General features: G+C 46.5%; 1 protein-coding gene across 1 annotated transcript in view; it reads left to right on the top strand.

Annotated features, from left to right (window-relative positions):
- Positions 1-3,942: 3,942 nt before the first annotated feature.
- The window catches only part of LOC311161189 (uncharacterized protein), a gene marked incomplete at both ends in the record, with an annotated part of 32,616 nt that continues 18,720 nt past the window's right edge, over positions 3,943-17,838 (top strand). Inside the window, 2 exons of the mRNA XM_084218539.1 lie at positions 3,943-4,155; positions 4,255-4,490. Of these exons, the coding sequence (XP_084074665.1) occupies positions 3,943-4,155; positions 4,255-4,490 (449 nt within the window). The remainder of the gene's footprint in view (positions 4,156-4,254; positions 4,491-17,838) is intronic.

Here is a 17,838-nt window from a genome sequence, read left to right as displayed (position 1 = left end):
TTTTTCAACAAGGTCAGATGCCGAATTACCAAGCTGCTGGCTACAAGCCATTCTTGCTCACATGCTGCTTAGTACCACGCACAAGAGTTAACAAATTAGTGGATCTACTAGCAGAGAAAGGTACTGCATAAGCACAGGCAGGATTGAGAAAGGCAGACTCAGATTAATGCATGTATTCATTCAACCAAGCATTATCCACAGGGTCCATGTCCCACTCAGCAGTAGGCAGGGCACTCTCCCACCCACAGAAGATCCCTCCTGACTTTGGAGATGTCACAGCTGGCTTCCACTTTGTGAACACCTTTAAAGAAGCTACTCCATCTGGTTTGTGGCTCTTGTGAAAATGTTTTCTTTTTTTCCAAAGAGGGCTATTTTCAGAAATGACAGAATCTGTTGTTCCATAGTTATTGTTCTGAGCTATTGCTGGTCAAATGTTATTAATATATTAACTTTTTGCCTGCCAAACAGCTTGAAAGAAACTGGTTATGTTTAATTTTGGTATTGTGTAAATTGTGATGCTTTACAACTTGATATTGTTGTGATTACATCTGAACTCTATGCAGACCTAATCCTCTTCCCAGCTCCCATCCAGGCGGGGGGTGTACTCATGCATTCCCTGTGCATGGATTCTGCACACCATGAAGGGCAGCCAGCAGGCATTTGTGAGAGGAGATGAAGTCCTAAGACCTGACCTTCTCAGGTATGGAAGTACCTCCTGCCAAGTGAAGACTTGCCTGAAATATGCCTTATGCTGTTGCTACCACAGGGCTGCCAGGGGCATCAGTGGAAGTGGGAATGGGCTGCCAGCAGCTGAGCATGTCCCATGGGATCAGGCTCCCTGCAAAAGAGCTCCTGCTGGGCAAAAATGTTGTGTGAAAGTCTTGCTCTGCTCTCATGAAAATTAAGTGGTGCTTCACATCAGTACTAGTGGGGGCCAGGTCAAGACAAGAGGCAACATGTTTTGAGGCCACTGAAAATAGCAAATTAAGCAGTTGGTCAGGACATCAGAGAAGCAATGTGCCATGAGCTCAATTAGGGAGGAACTCCATTCCCTGGCTCATGCTCTTCCTTCCATACACATAGGTACATTTTTTGCTGTGAATTTGTTGTTCTCAGAATTATTCTGTGGTGTTTCAAGTAGCTACATGATTGAGACAAAGAAAAGAAAGTATTTTAAAAAATTTTAAAATGAGATTGAAGTTGGCGGATGTAACTTGCATCCTGTAAGAGTAGCAGTCTCTTATTTCCTAAAAGCTGATGTGGCCTTTTCTTGTTCAACCCAAGTGATTTCTACGGCATCTATTCCCTCCACCAGAGAAAAGGTTAGTGTCTTTTACACCTTTTTGGGAAGTCTTAATTTCTGCTGTACTCTCTAGGCATCATCTCTGCAGAACCCTTCCAGATGGTCAAGAAATTCTTTCTTTTTCTAACTTCTGCCAGAATGTCTTATTTTCAAAAGGCTCATAGAGCTCTGTCCCTCTTCCAACCTTTTCGCCCATGGCCCATGATTCACTTTGCATTCTACTATCAGTTTTAAACAACATGTTCCTTGGCTCTACACATTCATCAGGCCTCTAGCCAAAGAACACATTCTTCTGTGTAGAGGATGGCTTCACAGTGTTGATCGAGAGCAGTTCCGTGGCAGATCAGTTCAAGTTCTCTCTCTGGCATTCTATCCACACCGGCCAGGTAGAGTCACTTGCCGCATCCATAACGATGCATACACAAGGCTGCCTTGTCTCCAGTATAGATACAGGAAAAAAAATGCGGTGTCCATGACAAATAGGTGCATTGGGTGCTGACCCAAAGATTTAAAAGATGAGTCCTCTGGCTGTTAGCTTTGATTTTTTCACGCATGAACACACAATTATATAGTGCATGAACACAAAATTACCACATGCATGAAGGCACAATAATGTCATGCATGAGCACACCGTTACCTCATGCATGAACACACAATTAGCTCATGCATGAGCGCACAATTACCTCATGCATGAACACACAATTACCTCATGCATGAGCACACAATTATTTAATGCATGAACACACAATTACCTCATGCATGAGCACATAATTACGTCACACGTAAGCGCACAATTACATCACACACGAGCACACAATTACATAATGCATGAGCACAAAAGTCACCCAAAAGAAGGCAAAATCTTTTCAGGTCCTTGTGGCATTTTCTTAAAACATATTTACAACTGAGTATAGTGTAAAGAAACTACACCATTTATACAGGGTACAGCTATGCTTTGTGCCCAGATTTTCTCGGTCATAGAGGTGTGCTTACCCAGCTTTACTGGAGATGTAAATGAAGAAACTTGGCACACATAGAAGGGCAGAGGATGTCCTCTGACATACCTGTGATACACATAAGGTGTCCATGCCCATTTCAAGGTGTGCAGGGGAAGGCTGGACATATAGGGAGCAATGCAGGGAACAGTGCAGGGAGACGTGTGGGGAGATACCCATAGAGCAGTGCAGGGACATGTACGGGGAGATATGCAGGGAGCAGTGTAGGGTGATGCTGGCTGCGAGCAGCCTCGGTCCGTGCGGGGTGTGGAGCGGATGTCGCCGCCGGGCGATGCCAGGGCGCAGGGTTTGTCCACAAGGTCTGTCCGCGGGGTCTGTCCGCAGGTCTGTCCGAGGAGTCTGTCCGCAGGTCTGTCCAAGGGGTCTGTCCGCAGAGTCTGTCCGAAGGGTTCGTCCGCGGGGTCTGTCCGAGGGGTCTGTCCGCAGGTCTGTCCAAGGGGCCTGTCCGCGGGGTCTGTCCGCAGGTCTGTCCGCAGGTCTTTCCGCGGGGTCTGTCCGAGGGGTCTGTCCACAGGTCTGTCCGAGGGGCCTGTCCCCACGGGCCGGGCTCGACCCTCGCCCCGCTGCGCGCAGCGCCGGGAGAGGCCGGCAGGGGGCGCGCCGCCCCCTCGGTGCGCGGGGCCGCGGGGCTGCCCCGGCGGGAGGAGCGCGGGGAAGGGCGGGAGCGGCCGGGGCTGCGCGGGGCGCGGCGGCCGCTCCGGACCGCGGACCCACCGCCTGCCCCGTGCGGAGCCGGCCGTGCCGGCGCGGCGTCGCGGAGGGCAGCGGGTGGGGAGGGCAGCCCGCGAGAGCTGCCGAAGCCGCCGGGCCGGGCTGCGGCGGGAGCTGCCCGGCGCAGGGGTGGGGACTGGCCGCTTCCTTAAACGGCGCGGGACCGGCGGAGCGAGCCCGCACCGCCCCGGTGCGCCGGGCCGCGCTGACCCTCCCGGGACGCGGCTGCAACACGTGGAGCGAACTTTTGAGGGACGCGTGTCTGCGCCGGACGGGAGCCTCGCCGCCCGGGACCGCAGCGCTGCACGGAGCAGCTCGTCTCTCTCCGGTTTGATGGCTTTGGGTGTTGGATTTTGGCTTTTTTTTTTTTTTCTTCTGTTTTTGGGTGGTTTTGGTATTTTTCCCCTCTTTCCCCTACTTCTCTGGTGCTCTTGTGTCGGGACACTTCAATCTCGCTGGGGCAAACGCCGCGTTTGAAAAGCCGAGAGAAATGTTGCAACGTCCCTTGTGGCAATGCATTTTATTTATTTATTTTTATTTTTTGCCTTTTGCAAGGGCAAAGATGAAGGGTAGGAAAAAACCCACCGTAATCAATACCGGCTTAAATATCCATCTGCGAGCCCCTCGGCTGCGGGAGGCAGGAGAGGGGAGCGCGCCCGCCCGCCGCCGCTCCCCGCTCGGCTGTAGCTCAGCCCGAGCCCTTCCCGTGCGGATTCCCGAGGACCTGCGGCTCTGGGCGGGGAGGCGGCGGTGGGGGCCCACGAGCCCCTTTCCCGTGCCCCCCCCTCCCCCAGTCAGAGCAGGTAACGGAGGGGGCTCGGGATTTTCTGTCCGTTTGGTGTTTTCGCTCCCGCCTCTCCGCGCACGAAGTTCCTGCAGGAGCGGGAGCGGGATCAGCGGTGCCGAGTCACGATGGGCGTCGGGGCCCGGCCCGAGGTGCGGGACCGGCTCCGGGAGTCGGCACCGGGACAGCTCTCAAGTTCAGGGAGGGGGCGGCGCGGATCGCTGCCTTCCTTGGCCCGGGGGAATGATCCCACTCCGGCGGGGTCCCTGATGGCCTCGGGGCGGGGGCTCTGCGCTGGCGGTGAGCACCGGGGAGAAAAAGGGGTTCAGTTAAAGGGAGTGGTGAGTAGTGGTCGCCTGCGCCTGATGGGCGAGCTGAGGGCTGGGTCTTTGCGGGCGAGATGAGAGGTTCGTGTCTTCAACTGGCCTACAAAGTCCCAGTTCTCGGCTCCCGGGACCTGCCGGGCGCGCAGCGGGCGAAGACGGAGCGCGGCGGCGCCGCTGGCGCTGCCCGGGGCCGCTCGGGCGGGACGCGGGGCCCGGCCCGAGCGGGTCCGGTCCGGGGGCACGGCGGGCGGTGCTCGGGCGGCCCTCGGGGACCGCGGCTTGCGCGGCGCTGGGGCCGGCGAGTGCCCAGCTCGCCGCGGCGAGAGGACGGAGCTGGTTCTCCGCGAACCGTAAGTGCATTTTGTATTCTTCTGTCTGGGAAAGGGCCTTAAACGTGCGCGTCCTACCGGTGCTGGCGGCCATCCCCGCGGCTTCGCGGCGGTCCGGACCGGCTGTGCCCGGCCCTGCCTTGGCGGAGCGAGCGCTCGGTTTCGCTCCCGCAGGACCATGTGCATCCTTCCCTCCGCTTTCACTTTCTAAAAACACATCTGTTTTCTTTATTTTTTCTTTTTTTTTTCTTTTTTTTTTTTTTTTTTTTTTTAGTAAATCTAGTCACATCCATACGGAGCAGCCGGGCTACCGGAAATTCTCTTACTCACCTAGGTGTTTTTACCACCCAGCATTCCGGAGTTCCTTATTATTTGTCGGATTTCGATTCGGCACACTGCACGTCTGCAGACACTGGTTTGTGCTCCTTCTTTGGGCACGGTGTATATACAACTCCGGGTGTGTATATTACTCTTGGCTTGTATAGCATCATATTTATAACTTCTGTGCCCTTCTGTGTTATGTTACATTACATTTTAAGTTCTTAGAAGTATTTTGAGGGTCCTCATAATTTTTTGATTTATGTAGAGATGTTTTTACTTCTCTCTTGTAAGAAGTCAATGATATTGACCTCCGGTAAAGAAAAAGGCCAAGTGGCAACAGTATTTTCAGGGATAAGGTCTATAAAAGCAAATGAAAAATTAAAATCTTCCTGTGTTTTTTTGAGCCACTTAGAATTTCATTTTCTCTCTGATGTAGCATTGTAGGAGTCTACATTCTGTATGTGTGTACACAGACTCACACAACTTTTATGCTCTGTTCCCATGAAATTTTTATGAACAAGCTCGGTTTTCAGCACAATTTTTTGTAGCTATTGCCCATGAAAAATAAGTGTTATTTCTTTCCCAGTTAGGAGAAATTTAGAAATGCTTTTACAGACTTCTGCATATTTTTTTCTCCTTCAGCCCTTTATATCCAAACACTGGCGTGCAGCACACTAACGTGTATTAATAGCTATTGCTCTGACACAGCTCCTGACACAGGTCAGGACATACAGACCTTGTGGATCAGAATTATCTCCTATGTGTGCTCTCTCAGGTGCTTTTTTTGGCTTGGGGGACACTGGATGCTGTCAGGTGTTACTTGGGCCTGTTCACTTCATGAACCTATTCTGGTTGGGAGCTTTCTTTCAAACCAAAATTTCAAGGAAAACTTTTTGCACGTTTCTTTTCCCTATATGCTTGTTTTTCCAAAGAACCCAGTCCAGTGGCCACAAAAAGGAAAACTACCTGAAAGTAAGGAGTAGATGCAAAGATACTGTTACCCATTTAGGAGAGAACCCTTTGGAGCCCGCTCCGACAGCCTGTTTGCAGCCCTGTTCCCCCTGCAGATCTGTAGCCCTTAACAAAATGAATCTGCAGTGAAATCACAGAAATCTGATTCTAATCATCCGCCCTGGAACAAGTCGGCGCTACAAGAAGACGGGCATAGTGTAAAAATACTTCAGGCACGCGGAGCCGTATCATTAACATTAAAACCTGATGGTGTGAAAGGGGGACGAGGAGCAGATTCCTGTGCCTCCTCAGCCCACTCCTTCCAACTTGTGCAACTTGTTAGGCATCTCTGGCAAGCAGCGATTTTTGTGGAGGTTGGTTGTGTTGCTAGTTGGGCTCCTCGACTTGCTGGTGGGCTAAAGTGAAGTTTTCCCTTTCATACCAGAGTTTCTCAACTGTGCTGTTCTTTGTTAAGCTGGGTAAACAGCTGAGTTTAGCTTTTGTCAGGTTTAACATAATTTGGATTCCTTTTTTTTCCCAGAAACAATTAGCTTATTCCTGCCTTTAAGTAGCTCTGGCAAGTTTTGTACCTCTGAAACCTATTTCGGAGCACTATACAGCATAATTTGAGTGACTACCTTTTTATTTGAGTGTACCAGTCAAGATTCACTGGAATCCTGGCTTCTGTAGAAAGTGAGTGCTCAGCATTTTACGGTCACCAAGGCTTGTTAAATGTGTACCTTTGAGCTTCCAACTCCCTAGTCACTTTTAGAGGCTTTTTTTCCTTAATGGCATTTGCCAAGGTGAAAGGACACAGTTTTTAAGCAATATTGATGTGTTTGAACTAGTGTGGATATAGTTGTCTATAGCTGTGAGAACTCTGTTGACAGACTGGTTGGTACTAGGAATGTGGGTTTTTCTCCATTCATCTACATTATTAGGATTATTTAGATCATAGCCACACACACTGCATTGACAGGCACTTTCCAACTTCTGTCTGTGCCCTAAAGAACATACAGTACAATGCAGATGTACTTCTCAGCATCTGGTTTACACTGTGGAGTTTAAACATTCTCTCTGAATTAATGTTCAGGCTGGAAGAGAACATTCCCTCATGCCCCAAGTGACTTTTTGTGGGTCAAATTACCAAGTAAAAATATTTTATTTTTAAATAATATTGCTCTGAAGGCTGGGTTGGGGGTAGACCATGGTTTAGCACTTTCCAAATGCTAAAGAAGATGGTTCAAGCTTCTGCTGCAAGTTGTGGACAAGCTCTTAAATTATTGTTTTAGCTCCAAGGCTTTCATAATGTTCTGTGCTCTCTGGGATGCAGATTCAATTATTCCCCCCTCCCTGGTTAATAATGGGGCTTTGTTTTATTTTCACTTATAAACTTTATGCCTCTCTTGCTAATCTTTCTGTGTGTACAAATATGCTTCCTTTGTCAGTCAGACTTGGCAATACTTAGGCCACACTAAACTAGTTCTGGGCAGTACAGCAAGGCTTTCTATTTATCAGGGCCTTTCCGGGGAAGTTTATTACACTGTAGGGGTGACATTTTCAGCCTTCTGAAAGAGTTGGTAAATATTTGGCAGGTTTTACTCCTTCAGAAAAAAAAAAAAAAAGAAAAAAAAAAAGGGCCATATTTTATCTGTGATAAGGCCTGAAAGAAAACTATCTAGGCATTAAGGTTTGAGTTGTCAGACAGAAGGGTGGGGTTCGTGCAGGATATTCTTTGAATTGCCCTGAGTGAAGTCAAATGTTTGCCTGCAATTTAAGACCCACTGTTCCTCTATGTTTGCAAATAGAGACCTTCGAGCCAGGGCTGTATTTTAAGTTGCAGGAGGGCACAGAGCAGAACAAGCCTGTGATGTCTGGGTTTCAGATACGTGTAATCAGGGACAGGTTGGAGTCAGATCGTGCCTGCGATCTGCTCTGCTGTTCAGTACAGACCTTTCACAGAATGCTGGACACGCTTGTGTTCGAGCCTTGCGCCCGTGGAGAGGGCTGAGCCCCACAGGGCTGGAGCAGTGAGCGTGTGCCCAGCTTGCCAGGCACTTTTCCCTCCACTCTTGGCTCCATCTGCAGATGGCAAATGCCGAGCTCGGGCTGTGCTCCATGCCAGCTCCTGCTCCAGGCCAGCTCTTCAGCACTCAGAGGCAACCAGACGGGGAGGGGAATGTGCTTCTCCTTCCCACTGCTGGCCTACTTGAGAAAATCCTTCCAGCTCCTGCTGATTTCATCACTTCCCTTCCTGAGGACCCCAAAAAGGGCCAGGTCCCAGAGGGGAGCGGAAGAGGGGAGGAGAGCCTGGAAGAGGCTGCAGGGTGGCTGGTGCTGGTCCACAGGTAGGGACACACCTCTGAGGCTTTGGCTCTTTGCCACAGTCCAAGTGACACCCCCATCAAAGGTAAATTGGTGGCACCTGCATGACTTTCCCAAAGCACTTTGCTGTCTCCTTTTGCCAGTGTGATCCTTGCTTGGTAGAGGGGTTTTTCTTGGGCTTGATTGCTCTGGGGGAGCAAGTGAGAAGAAGGAGGGTCTATGTGATGGTACTGCCAGGAGGGTTACAACTGCTCAGATGCCAAAGAGGGGAGTGTCTGATGGCTGAGGTAGGGAAACCTTTCCTTGCTGAAGGCAGTATACCTCTGTAAGGTCCATTGCCAGCCTGGGCGTTTGTGTGAACCTTGGTGTGAGCCAGCAGCAGTGTGGAAAAGAAATAATGTGGCTGCAGACTGAAGAAAATGAGCCAGGGTGATGCTGGTCTGGGGACAGCTTCCCCTTCCCAACTCATGGGCTTTGGATTCGTGGCATATTTCTTTACCACTGAAGAATCAAAATATTTCCAAGACATTGCTCAGTAGATTTGATTTTTGAATAAACTTCCTGAATTTTATTTGGATCTTGGTGGCCTGTCAGTTTATGAGGCTTAGGCTGTTGGGTTTTCCCTTCTATGGCAGCCGGCAATAGCCCTTTGTTCTTTGTGTCCTTTGGGAGAAAGTCCTTCGTGGTGTCCCTGATGTCCTCGTGGGTGGATGTTGTGCCCACATTTGCAGGATTTCAGTATTTTCCCAATACAGATTTGTTAGTGACACCATTTATAGGTCCAGGGCTGGAGTTGTGACTCCTAGGTTGAGTCACAACTCCTATGCCTGATTGAGCTGTCATTCGTTACTATTATTATTATTTTAAATGCAAAGCATCTCACCTGACCAAGGCCTTGGAGTCCTGCTCAGGCAGTTACTGTGCAGGACTTGGCCAGTGGTGGGCAGATGTCAGCCCATGGAGTAATGCCCACTGCTCCAGGTGGGATTCTGAGGAGCAAACATCACCTGAACTGTCCAGTCTGCTGAATGGGTCAGTCCTGGATGGCTGGAGGCAGGGCAGGATCTTTTCCCATCCTTTTGCTGGTGAAATCCAATGAAAGAAAATAGTGGCATTCCAGTTCTTGCAACTGGTTTGAATCTCTATAAATGCTCGTCACTTTTTTTTTTTCTTTTCCCATTCTAAGTATGGAATTTCCTCAAACTATAAAATTTGAAAGCAGATTTGATTCAACAAAATCTCTCTGCATGATAACTTTTGAAGTATGGTGAGGAACTCAATTTAAAACACTTTAATTCAATCAGCAGGCTGTAGGAACTAATTTACAGTGGCCCAAAGGCCTGCTAAAATTAGTCACGGTTTTATGTTTTTGGAAAAAAAACTCTTTAGGGGTGGCTCTGTTGTTACAAAGAACAGGACTTTTGAGTATATGACTGTTGGTAGGGTTAAATTCAAATATGCAAGTGCAGTAGTTTAAAGAATAAATTCCAGAAGCTGTTCAAGGCTCAGCTGCATTACAGAGCAACGATCAGGTTGGGTTAGGCAGAACTGCCGTGGACTGAAACATCTGGAATAATATCACATTTCCCCAAAGTGGAATTTTCTTTAAGAGCAGCAGCAATTGCTGATATTTGAGAGGGTGGAGCCAGCAGTAACCTACAAATGGCTGGAAAATGAATTAAGAATTTATAGAGTGAAATATTAAGCCTTTGTCAGGAATCATGATTTTGATTATGATCTCTTGTTTAAAGCATCAGCTAATTCTGAGAACTGGGGCTTTCCAGGCTGTGGGGATTGGTTGGGCAGTTTCTGCTGCAGCCAGAACTCAGCTCTTTGGCACTTGGCTTTTTAGTCTTTTGATGAATTCCAGTGAAACAAGTTGTGGCAAACTGATTTGGAGCTTTGGAGCCAGAATATGCATGAAAAATCTTGTATGAAATGAGAGATTGTTTCGTAAAGAATTTGAATGTAGTGCAGTTAAAATATGCTTGATTTAAAACTGTAAATGCCATTTTGATTTTTTAAAGAAAGATAAAGATTTCCTCAATTCCTGCATTATGGGTATATTTTACTCTTGAAGGATACTATAAAATACTTGAAGTTTCAGTTGCATATTAAAGTACTTTTTATTAAAAAATCTGCTTTGACTGCAGAGATATTTTGTATGATTGTGACTACATCTGTTAGTTTGGAAGGAAATATTTCTGGAGAAGAAAAACATTTCCATGCAAATAACAGTTGTACAGAACAAGAAACAGAAAGGTGCTTAATCACAAGTGAGCTCACCCATTTTAATTTACCTTGGACCATAACACCAAAAAAAAAAGTCATTTGGAAAACAAACCCTAATCAGATATTTACAGTATCCCCATTTTTTCCATCTTGTGGATTATTCAGCGCTGCAGTTAATGGTTTACATCAAGCTTTCAGTACATTAAGAATGTGTACTGTTATACACACCCCAAAACCAGCCTGAATCCACATTTTAGAAACAACCTAAGTGAAGGATTTTAAACAATTTCACTGAACAATAAAATTCAACTGAGTAACTTAAGCTGAATTTCTTAAATCTGAGTCAGTAAAGAGCTCCCAAAATGTCATGCACAATAGATTGTAACAAAGGAGCAGAACTTCCCCGAATCTTTGCACAGTGTTTGTTACTGCAACTCAAAGTGCTGCTTTGAGATTAGAATTACTTTACTCCAAGTCCCAGCCTAAATTTAGCTCCAGGATTCACATACTGCACTCGCTTCATTGGAAGAGTTTGGTTTTCTTGCAGCATATTTGAGCTAGTTTTGCATCTCCTTGGGGAATAAATTACAGCCTGAATGAGAACATTCACACGTATTTATGGCATTAATGCTCCGTGCAGTCGGAGGGGCTGTGTGCAGGCAGCCTTTAAAACTAATGCTACTCTAGCCCCCTTCCAGGGCTTCATTTAATTTTTCTATCAATGGCCATCAAGGGCAGTGAGAAACAATGAAACATTTTTTCTTCTGACAGTGTTCTCTTTGCAAACACAGCAATAAGTTTCTCACTTTAGAATTTCTATCAGAGTGAACTTTCCCCCCCACAGCCCATCCCCACTTAACTGCACTTGTATAGCGAGTTGTTTCACATGCCCCAAATAAAAATGCAATAAATCCAGAGTAAGAAAAATGCTTATGAGCCAGTTTAAGGTGTTATGTAATACTAGTTACATAAAGTTTTGGATGTCTTTTTACTTTTATGGTATTATTGCCTTCAAAAAGAACACAAACTGCAATATAATTTCAAAACATTTGATAGTAGATTTGTCTTAAAATACATAAATTTGGCTTGTAGATGTGGCTACATCACGGAATGAATTTACAGCTCTCCAAAGAAACAGCAGGTGTGCCCAGTGCTAAATAAAACATCTCCTGTAAGCCAGCAGAGATCTCCTGATCTGCACCAGCCCAGGATTTATCCCGTGCTCTAATTTTGGTGACGGGTAATGTTTTCAGACAAACAGTCACGAGCACACTATCATTTTATAGCACTATGCTCAGAACTGTTGGGAAGTTCTGATACTCTCAAACCTTCTATAATTTTGAAGTGTGTTTTCCAAACAGAACTATTTTACAGCTGGTCAGCTATCAGTATTACATCAATGCCAAATTACAGTCAGTTGTTTGCAGGCAGCAATCAGGGTTTCAGTGCTTAAAAATACATCTAAAGAGGTTGTTGCAAAGCACAGTATGAGCTGTGCTGTAGGGTGGTGGGGATGCGATTATAATCGATGAAGCTCTGACCTGGTGGGCTGCAAATTTCTTTAAAAGTTGTGGTCAGGATCTTGTGTTACCTGTGCCTCTCCTGCCTGTGGCCTGTGCAGTGCACAGAAGGTGAATGGAATCAGTCACTGGGCCGATTCCTGTCTCCTGTCTCCTGTCCCGCTTCAGTGAATTCACACCCGGAAGGAAACACTTTAGTGAAAGAAATGTAGTACATCCCAATACAGCCTCCAGAAATAGTCTCCCACCTGAATGATTTCCACAGCAACCAAAGATTTTACTTTTAATGAAATTTGCTATTACTTCACTATTCCAGGCACAGCTTTGAATGTAAGCAGCACTGCTGAGCTATTACCTGACAGCCAGAAGCCTCTTGTTCTTTAAAAGTATTTTTAAAGGGATAGAATTTCCCCTTTTGCCAAGCATTTCTTGTGCCCTCTGCAGTACTGAAGGGCAGTCATGAACCTGGACACTCACAGAGCATTAACTGGTAACATCTCATTCTTACTGAAGTATTTCATTAGAGGTATGTGGGAAAATGATTCCTCATTCACCCAATATGGAGTTCAGTTAACTTCATCAGTCTAAACAGTGGGTCCTGGGTCTGGGCTACCCCTCAAGGCAGAGGAAAGGGGGGAGATGGCTTCAGGGTCAGGGTGTCTCACTGAGTTAATACTTGAGGCTGGGAGAGAGCTCTTACCCCACGAATCAGGAAGTTTGTACAGTCAGTTTTGAGTCACAGATGTGAAGGCTCCCCAGCCACTGATACAAATGGAAAGATTTTAACTACATATTTCAGTTAACTCTTAGATTTGCTTGATGGATTTAGTATGAGAGATCTAAAACTTGTAGATGAGAAGCTTCTCCTGTAACAGGGGACTGGTGGTTGGGCACTGAACACCCACAGGCACCAGCACCAGGGTGTGCCTCCAGCACCCAGGTGTTCTGAATGTTGCTGTGACTTTCTTTCAATCTCCATGGCAAGTGAATTGGGTTTCTTTGACCTGTTCTTAATGCCTCTGAACTAATAGCAATTTTAAGGATACCTAGCTCAGCTTTATGTTGCCAAATCCTGCCTAGTTTAATTAATGTCATTCAGCAAATGAGGGGGGTTGTCCTGTGACTTGCTGCTGTAAGGAGCTTCTGTATATATAGAGTTGGACCCCAAAAGCAGTGGGCATTCTCCACAGTAACCAGTGTAACCACAGTAACTGGTGCCACTGTACCTGGCGATCTGCTCCCTTTGAAAAAAAACATTTCAGAGTTACCCATAAGAAGTAATGCTGAAATGAGAGGGAAAAGTCATGTTAATTTTCCCACACACGCAGCACTAAGTCTGTGATCCCTAGTAATGTAAACTTCATTTTCTGTGCAAGATTTTACTGCATTTAGTACAAAAAAAAAAAAAAAGCTTAAGCTAACAACAAAAACCAACATCCTAAGCAGAGAGCAATATAGTTTAAAAGCTCGAGGTCAATGTATTAGTGCTTCAAGAGGAGTGAGTGCACCTGGGCTTGGCCAGCTGTCTGGGAGCTGTGGGTTTTTTTCTCTTCTCTGTTGTGCCCCAGTATCCAAAATAGACACTTTTCATGAATGTGCTGGCAAGGAACAGCATGTGATGGGATTAGTGATGAGGCGAAGCCAAAACACTTATCAATTATTGTATCTGTTTACTTCCTCAAAGAAGGCTCCCTTCAGAGGCACGTGCCTCCTCGCTTGTAACCAAACCCTCTGTGCTCCCCCTCGCTTGTTGAAAATTGATTTGCACATGCTTTGCTCCAGTGGAAGTCTCTTGGCTTGTCCCTGTGAAATGTCACTGCTGGTGGGTGTAGCTGGGTGTGGGTGTTCCCTGCCCTTGGGATGCGCAGGGGTCACACGCCTGCCTCGAGGAGTGGCTCTGTTCAGTCCATCGAGGCTCCCTGAGCGCTACAAAAAGGGCAGTTCTGTCTTTAGAAAAAAAAGTGGAGCTTTCAGGTCCCAGTCTTCTCTACTTGCTCCTCCCCAGGGAATGAACACAATTTGACCTTCCTATATTATTTTGAACTAGGAATAAGCCTTTGCTGGAGAGGTGGAAAAGCGCAATGAAAAAAATTCCCAGGATCATGTAAGCTGTGGCTAATGAAATGTGGATCTACGTGACCACCCATAGCTGATGCACATTTTATGCTTGACTTCTTCCGTGCGATGAGTCCACTGCTAGCAGGGGCAACAGTTTCAATTATATGCTCCATATTTTTTTTAGGGCTTTGTACACTACCCAGACATAAGGGAACTAATCCACGAAGTGTACAGATGAAATGAATCTAAGTTCTTACCTGAAGGAGTATCCAGGCAAAGTAAAAAACTACACCAAATCCTTTTTAAAAGCTTGAAAATGACAATAATTTTCTCATGTTTTAATGCTAATAATTCTGACCATATATGTAGTATTGTAATGCTCATAGTTGGTATTGTTGCAAAAATGCGGAGAATAAGTCCAAATTTGTAATTTTTTAAAAAGTCAGAAACTGGACTTTGTGTGAATTCTTTGGAGCGTATGAGCACAGGAGTATTCTTACATTCTTTCCACTTATTTGACCTCAAAGAACTGGTAAATGGAGAGCACCAGAACACCTAAAAGATCTACTTAAAGCTCCAGGTCAGTAGCATGCTTAAGCACATGCTTAACTTAAAGCATACAATTAATCACATCCCTTGTCCACAGAGTAATTAAACTTGTGCTTATGTACTTTGTACAGCACAGTACCTGCCTGCAGGCGTTCTCAGAATAATACTGTGCCTGAGAAAGTGGTGAATCAGAAAGTGATTTTTGGCTGGAGTTTGAAAATGAGCTTAAAAGAGTGAGTTAGGCGCTCAGAACTTGTTAGATTTGAATAGCTACGGAAAAGCTGGTCTTGTCAGCAGAGCCGAATAAGTAGCAAGGTGTGGCCATTTACTTTATGGTAATGCCTCAGTTTTGTTTAAAGTGAAATGATTTTAAAAACCCTTTTGCTTGGTAATTCCCTGCTGCTCTCCTATAACTCTTTGCTTCCCTCAGTGCTGGGCAGACCAGCAGAGCCCAGGCAGGGCAGCCTCTTGCTGGCAGCTTCTCTCTTAACTCACTGGTCAGAGTTTAGGTGGGTTGAGTACTAGGGGCCAGCACTGGCAGGTCGAGGCCAGCAGCGTGGCTGCTTTTCTTGTCATTGATCAGTCTGGGCAGGGCTCTGTGGGAACATACTCTTCTGGAGCCAGCAGGCATATGGGCACTGCTGGTCATTATCCATGTCCCCACAGCCCTCTCCAGCTGCTCCAGCACTGCTGGGGCCAGAGCCTTGGCTTACAGCTGCACTACTGAACCCACCAGCCTATGGTACTGAGTGTGGTCCTGGGCAGAACTGTGACCTGGGACTCCTCCAGCCAGTCCTGGACATTGAAACTCAGCACAAGCAATGGACCATTATCAAGAGGCTGTTCTGAACTGCCCCCTTTACCCCCTTCTTTTGGAGACTTTAACAAGACAGCAGTGGCCAGACTGGACTGGCTGGCCATGCCCTGGTTAATTTGCTAGGAATCGTGGAGCCTCTTCCAGCCACAGCTGCTCCCCTGGCATTTTTCTCCTACTGCTCCACTGTTCTCCCTTCCTGTCCCTGTCCTGGTGCCAGCCAGTTTGGTGTGTCAGCCATCACACCAGCCATCACACCTGAGCTGCTCTGGGTGGGTGATTTGACCAGGTAGCACTGCCATCTTCTTTGCCAGCCTCAGCCAGGCCATGGTCTCTCGTCCCTTGAGTGTGAAGTGGCAGCCTCTAGTAGCTTGTGGATGACTAATTGTTTTGTTTTATATACTTAAAGTCAGCTGCTTTAATCTGCTTGTTCTCCAAGGTTCTGTGTATAAATGCTAGTGAGGTCACCATGCTGAGGCAAACCAGGGCAGCAGCAAAAGCTCCTCTTTGAAATATTGGTGCCTGGGTATCTGAATGGTGGGAGGCTTGTTTGCAAAGCAGCCTCTATGGAAAGTCTGTGTAATGTGTTTGATTATCCAACCTTGCCATTTTCAAAGGGACCCAGTCAAAATGACCAGAGCCTATATGTACCATCTCCTAAAAATAACTTTGGCTTTCCAGCTCCTCTGCTGATGTTGGGAGCGGGAGAAAAAAAAAGTGATGCTCCAAAGTGGGGATTGTAAAGAGAGGAGATGTCAAATGCATGTGGTCAAACCCACGTCTTGTCAGCCCGGGATGAGCACCCTGGAGGATGGGTGCTCTTCCAGTAGTGCTCCACTGTTCATGCCCTTTCAGATGCCAGGCAGCTTCCCCTGGGCACTGGCACTCCCAGCCAGGAGCTCAGCTGGGCAGCTCTGCTGGAGACAATGACAGTGGGGACATGGTCTGTTCCTTGGCAAAGTGAGACACTTCCTGAATTCTCCTAATGTGTGCCTTTTTAATTTTTTGTAGATGAGGGACGGGGGCAGAACTGGCCAGGATAGATCACAGTTCTCACTGTGCATTCCTTTTGTGCTGTGCAGTTAATGCTTTCTTGGGGACTGCTCCTGTAATTTTCAAGATGATGATCAGCCTCATCTTGGTTTTGAGAGAAAAATCAGAGCCACCCCTTGTTTCAGAAAGCAAACCCCACATGTAATGGTTTCTGGAAGTTTTGCCAGCATTTCTCCAAAGCAGCTCATTAATTTCAGGGCCATGCTGGTATGGACTGCTCTCTTGGTGTCGTGTCCACTGGCTCAGGCACCTCGAGTCAGCTCCAGGTTTGGGAAGAGTACAGTCCCAGAGTCTTCAGAGCCTTGGTGTACTTTCAGCTGCTCTGAAGGCAGCCCTTCGTCTTTTCCAAGCTACATAGATCCAGCACTGCTGCCATCTAAACCCGGAGGCTGAAGCTCTTGTCCGGGCACAGCAGGATCGGCAGCTGCTGGTTAAAAGGCTCTGATCTCTCCTGTGAGTGGGTGTTACTCACTTGGTAATACCAGTCCATTCCAGCTGAGGATCTGTCCCTTTGTTTTGTGTATGGGACAATTTGTTTTCAATTTTTGTTTCTGAAAGGAAACTGTCAAGACAAAATTCACACTTAAAAAAATTAAGGGAAACAGCCTTTTGTCCGTTTCTAACAATCCCCTTCCATGACTAAAGCTGGAAGAATTCAAGAAACTGCAATAATTTTCTACCTTCACTTTGGTTTTGTTCTGCTCTTGCATTTTCTAAGTTTCAGATACAGCGCAACAAAAATAATTTGAGTTAACATCAGTGTAACCTAGAGATGTGTGCTTTGATCATCAGAATCTGATTGTGCTTTATCTGGAAGTGGGACAGGGGCAGCAAGGAGCTTAGGCAATATTCACTCTTCTTGTAGTGCACAGCCCTGTGCTGCCCTTGCAATCCAAGAGGGAACATGCAAAACCTCTGTGGAGGGTGTTCCCCTTCAGCACATATCCATCCTCACTCAATTCTGCCAATGACCCAATGCCAGTAAAATAAAACTGAGACACCCTGCCCAGGCTGCAACAACTCCAGTTACTGCATTTCTGTGCCCTGGGTCTGCTGTGCCTGCTTGTGGTGGGCCCCTGGCTGCTCTCCCTGGGGCAGGGACTCATCAGATTTTCTTCTGTAGTGGTACAGCAGCCAGTGCTGCAGGGACCTGGTCCTGCCTGGGGCTCCCCTCAGCTAGAAAGGATTGTTTATTGTCAATCCAAGGAGAAGAAAATAAAAACAAAAAACTTTTGAAAATAATAACATGTATCTCATTTTCATTTTAGTCCTAAAAACTACTTGATGCTCATTCCAAAAGAATTGATTCCTTAAATGAATGAAGCAGCCAGGAGTACTGCTTTCAGTGAGGGACTACTCTGACTCATGCTCTGCTTCTCGTGGGCTCTGGCTTTTATGCTTCATTTATGACACCAACATCATTAGCATTTGGAGGGCCGCTGCCTTTTTAAATTATTATTATTATTGTTACACTGCTGTTGTAACTTTCTCAAAGATGCAAATAATATTTGGATCCAGTCATGGCTCATGTTTTATTACCAAATCA

The sequence above is a fragment of the Fringilla coelebs genome (genome assembly GCF_963513975.1).
Source record: "Fringilla coelebs genome assembly, chromosome: 19".
Classification (NCBI taxonomy): Eukaryota; Metazoa; Chordata; class Aves; order Passeriformes; family Fringillidae; genus Fringilla; species Fringilla coelebs.
This window is presented reverse-complemented; position numbering and strand designations above follow the sequence as displayed.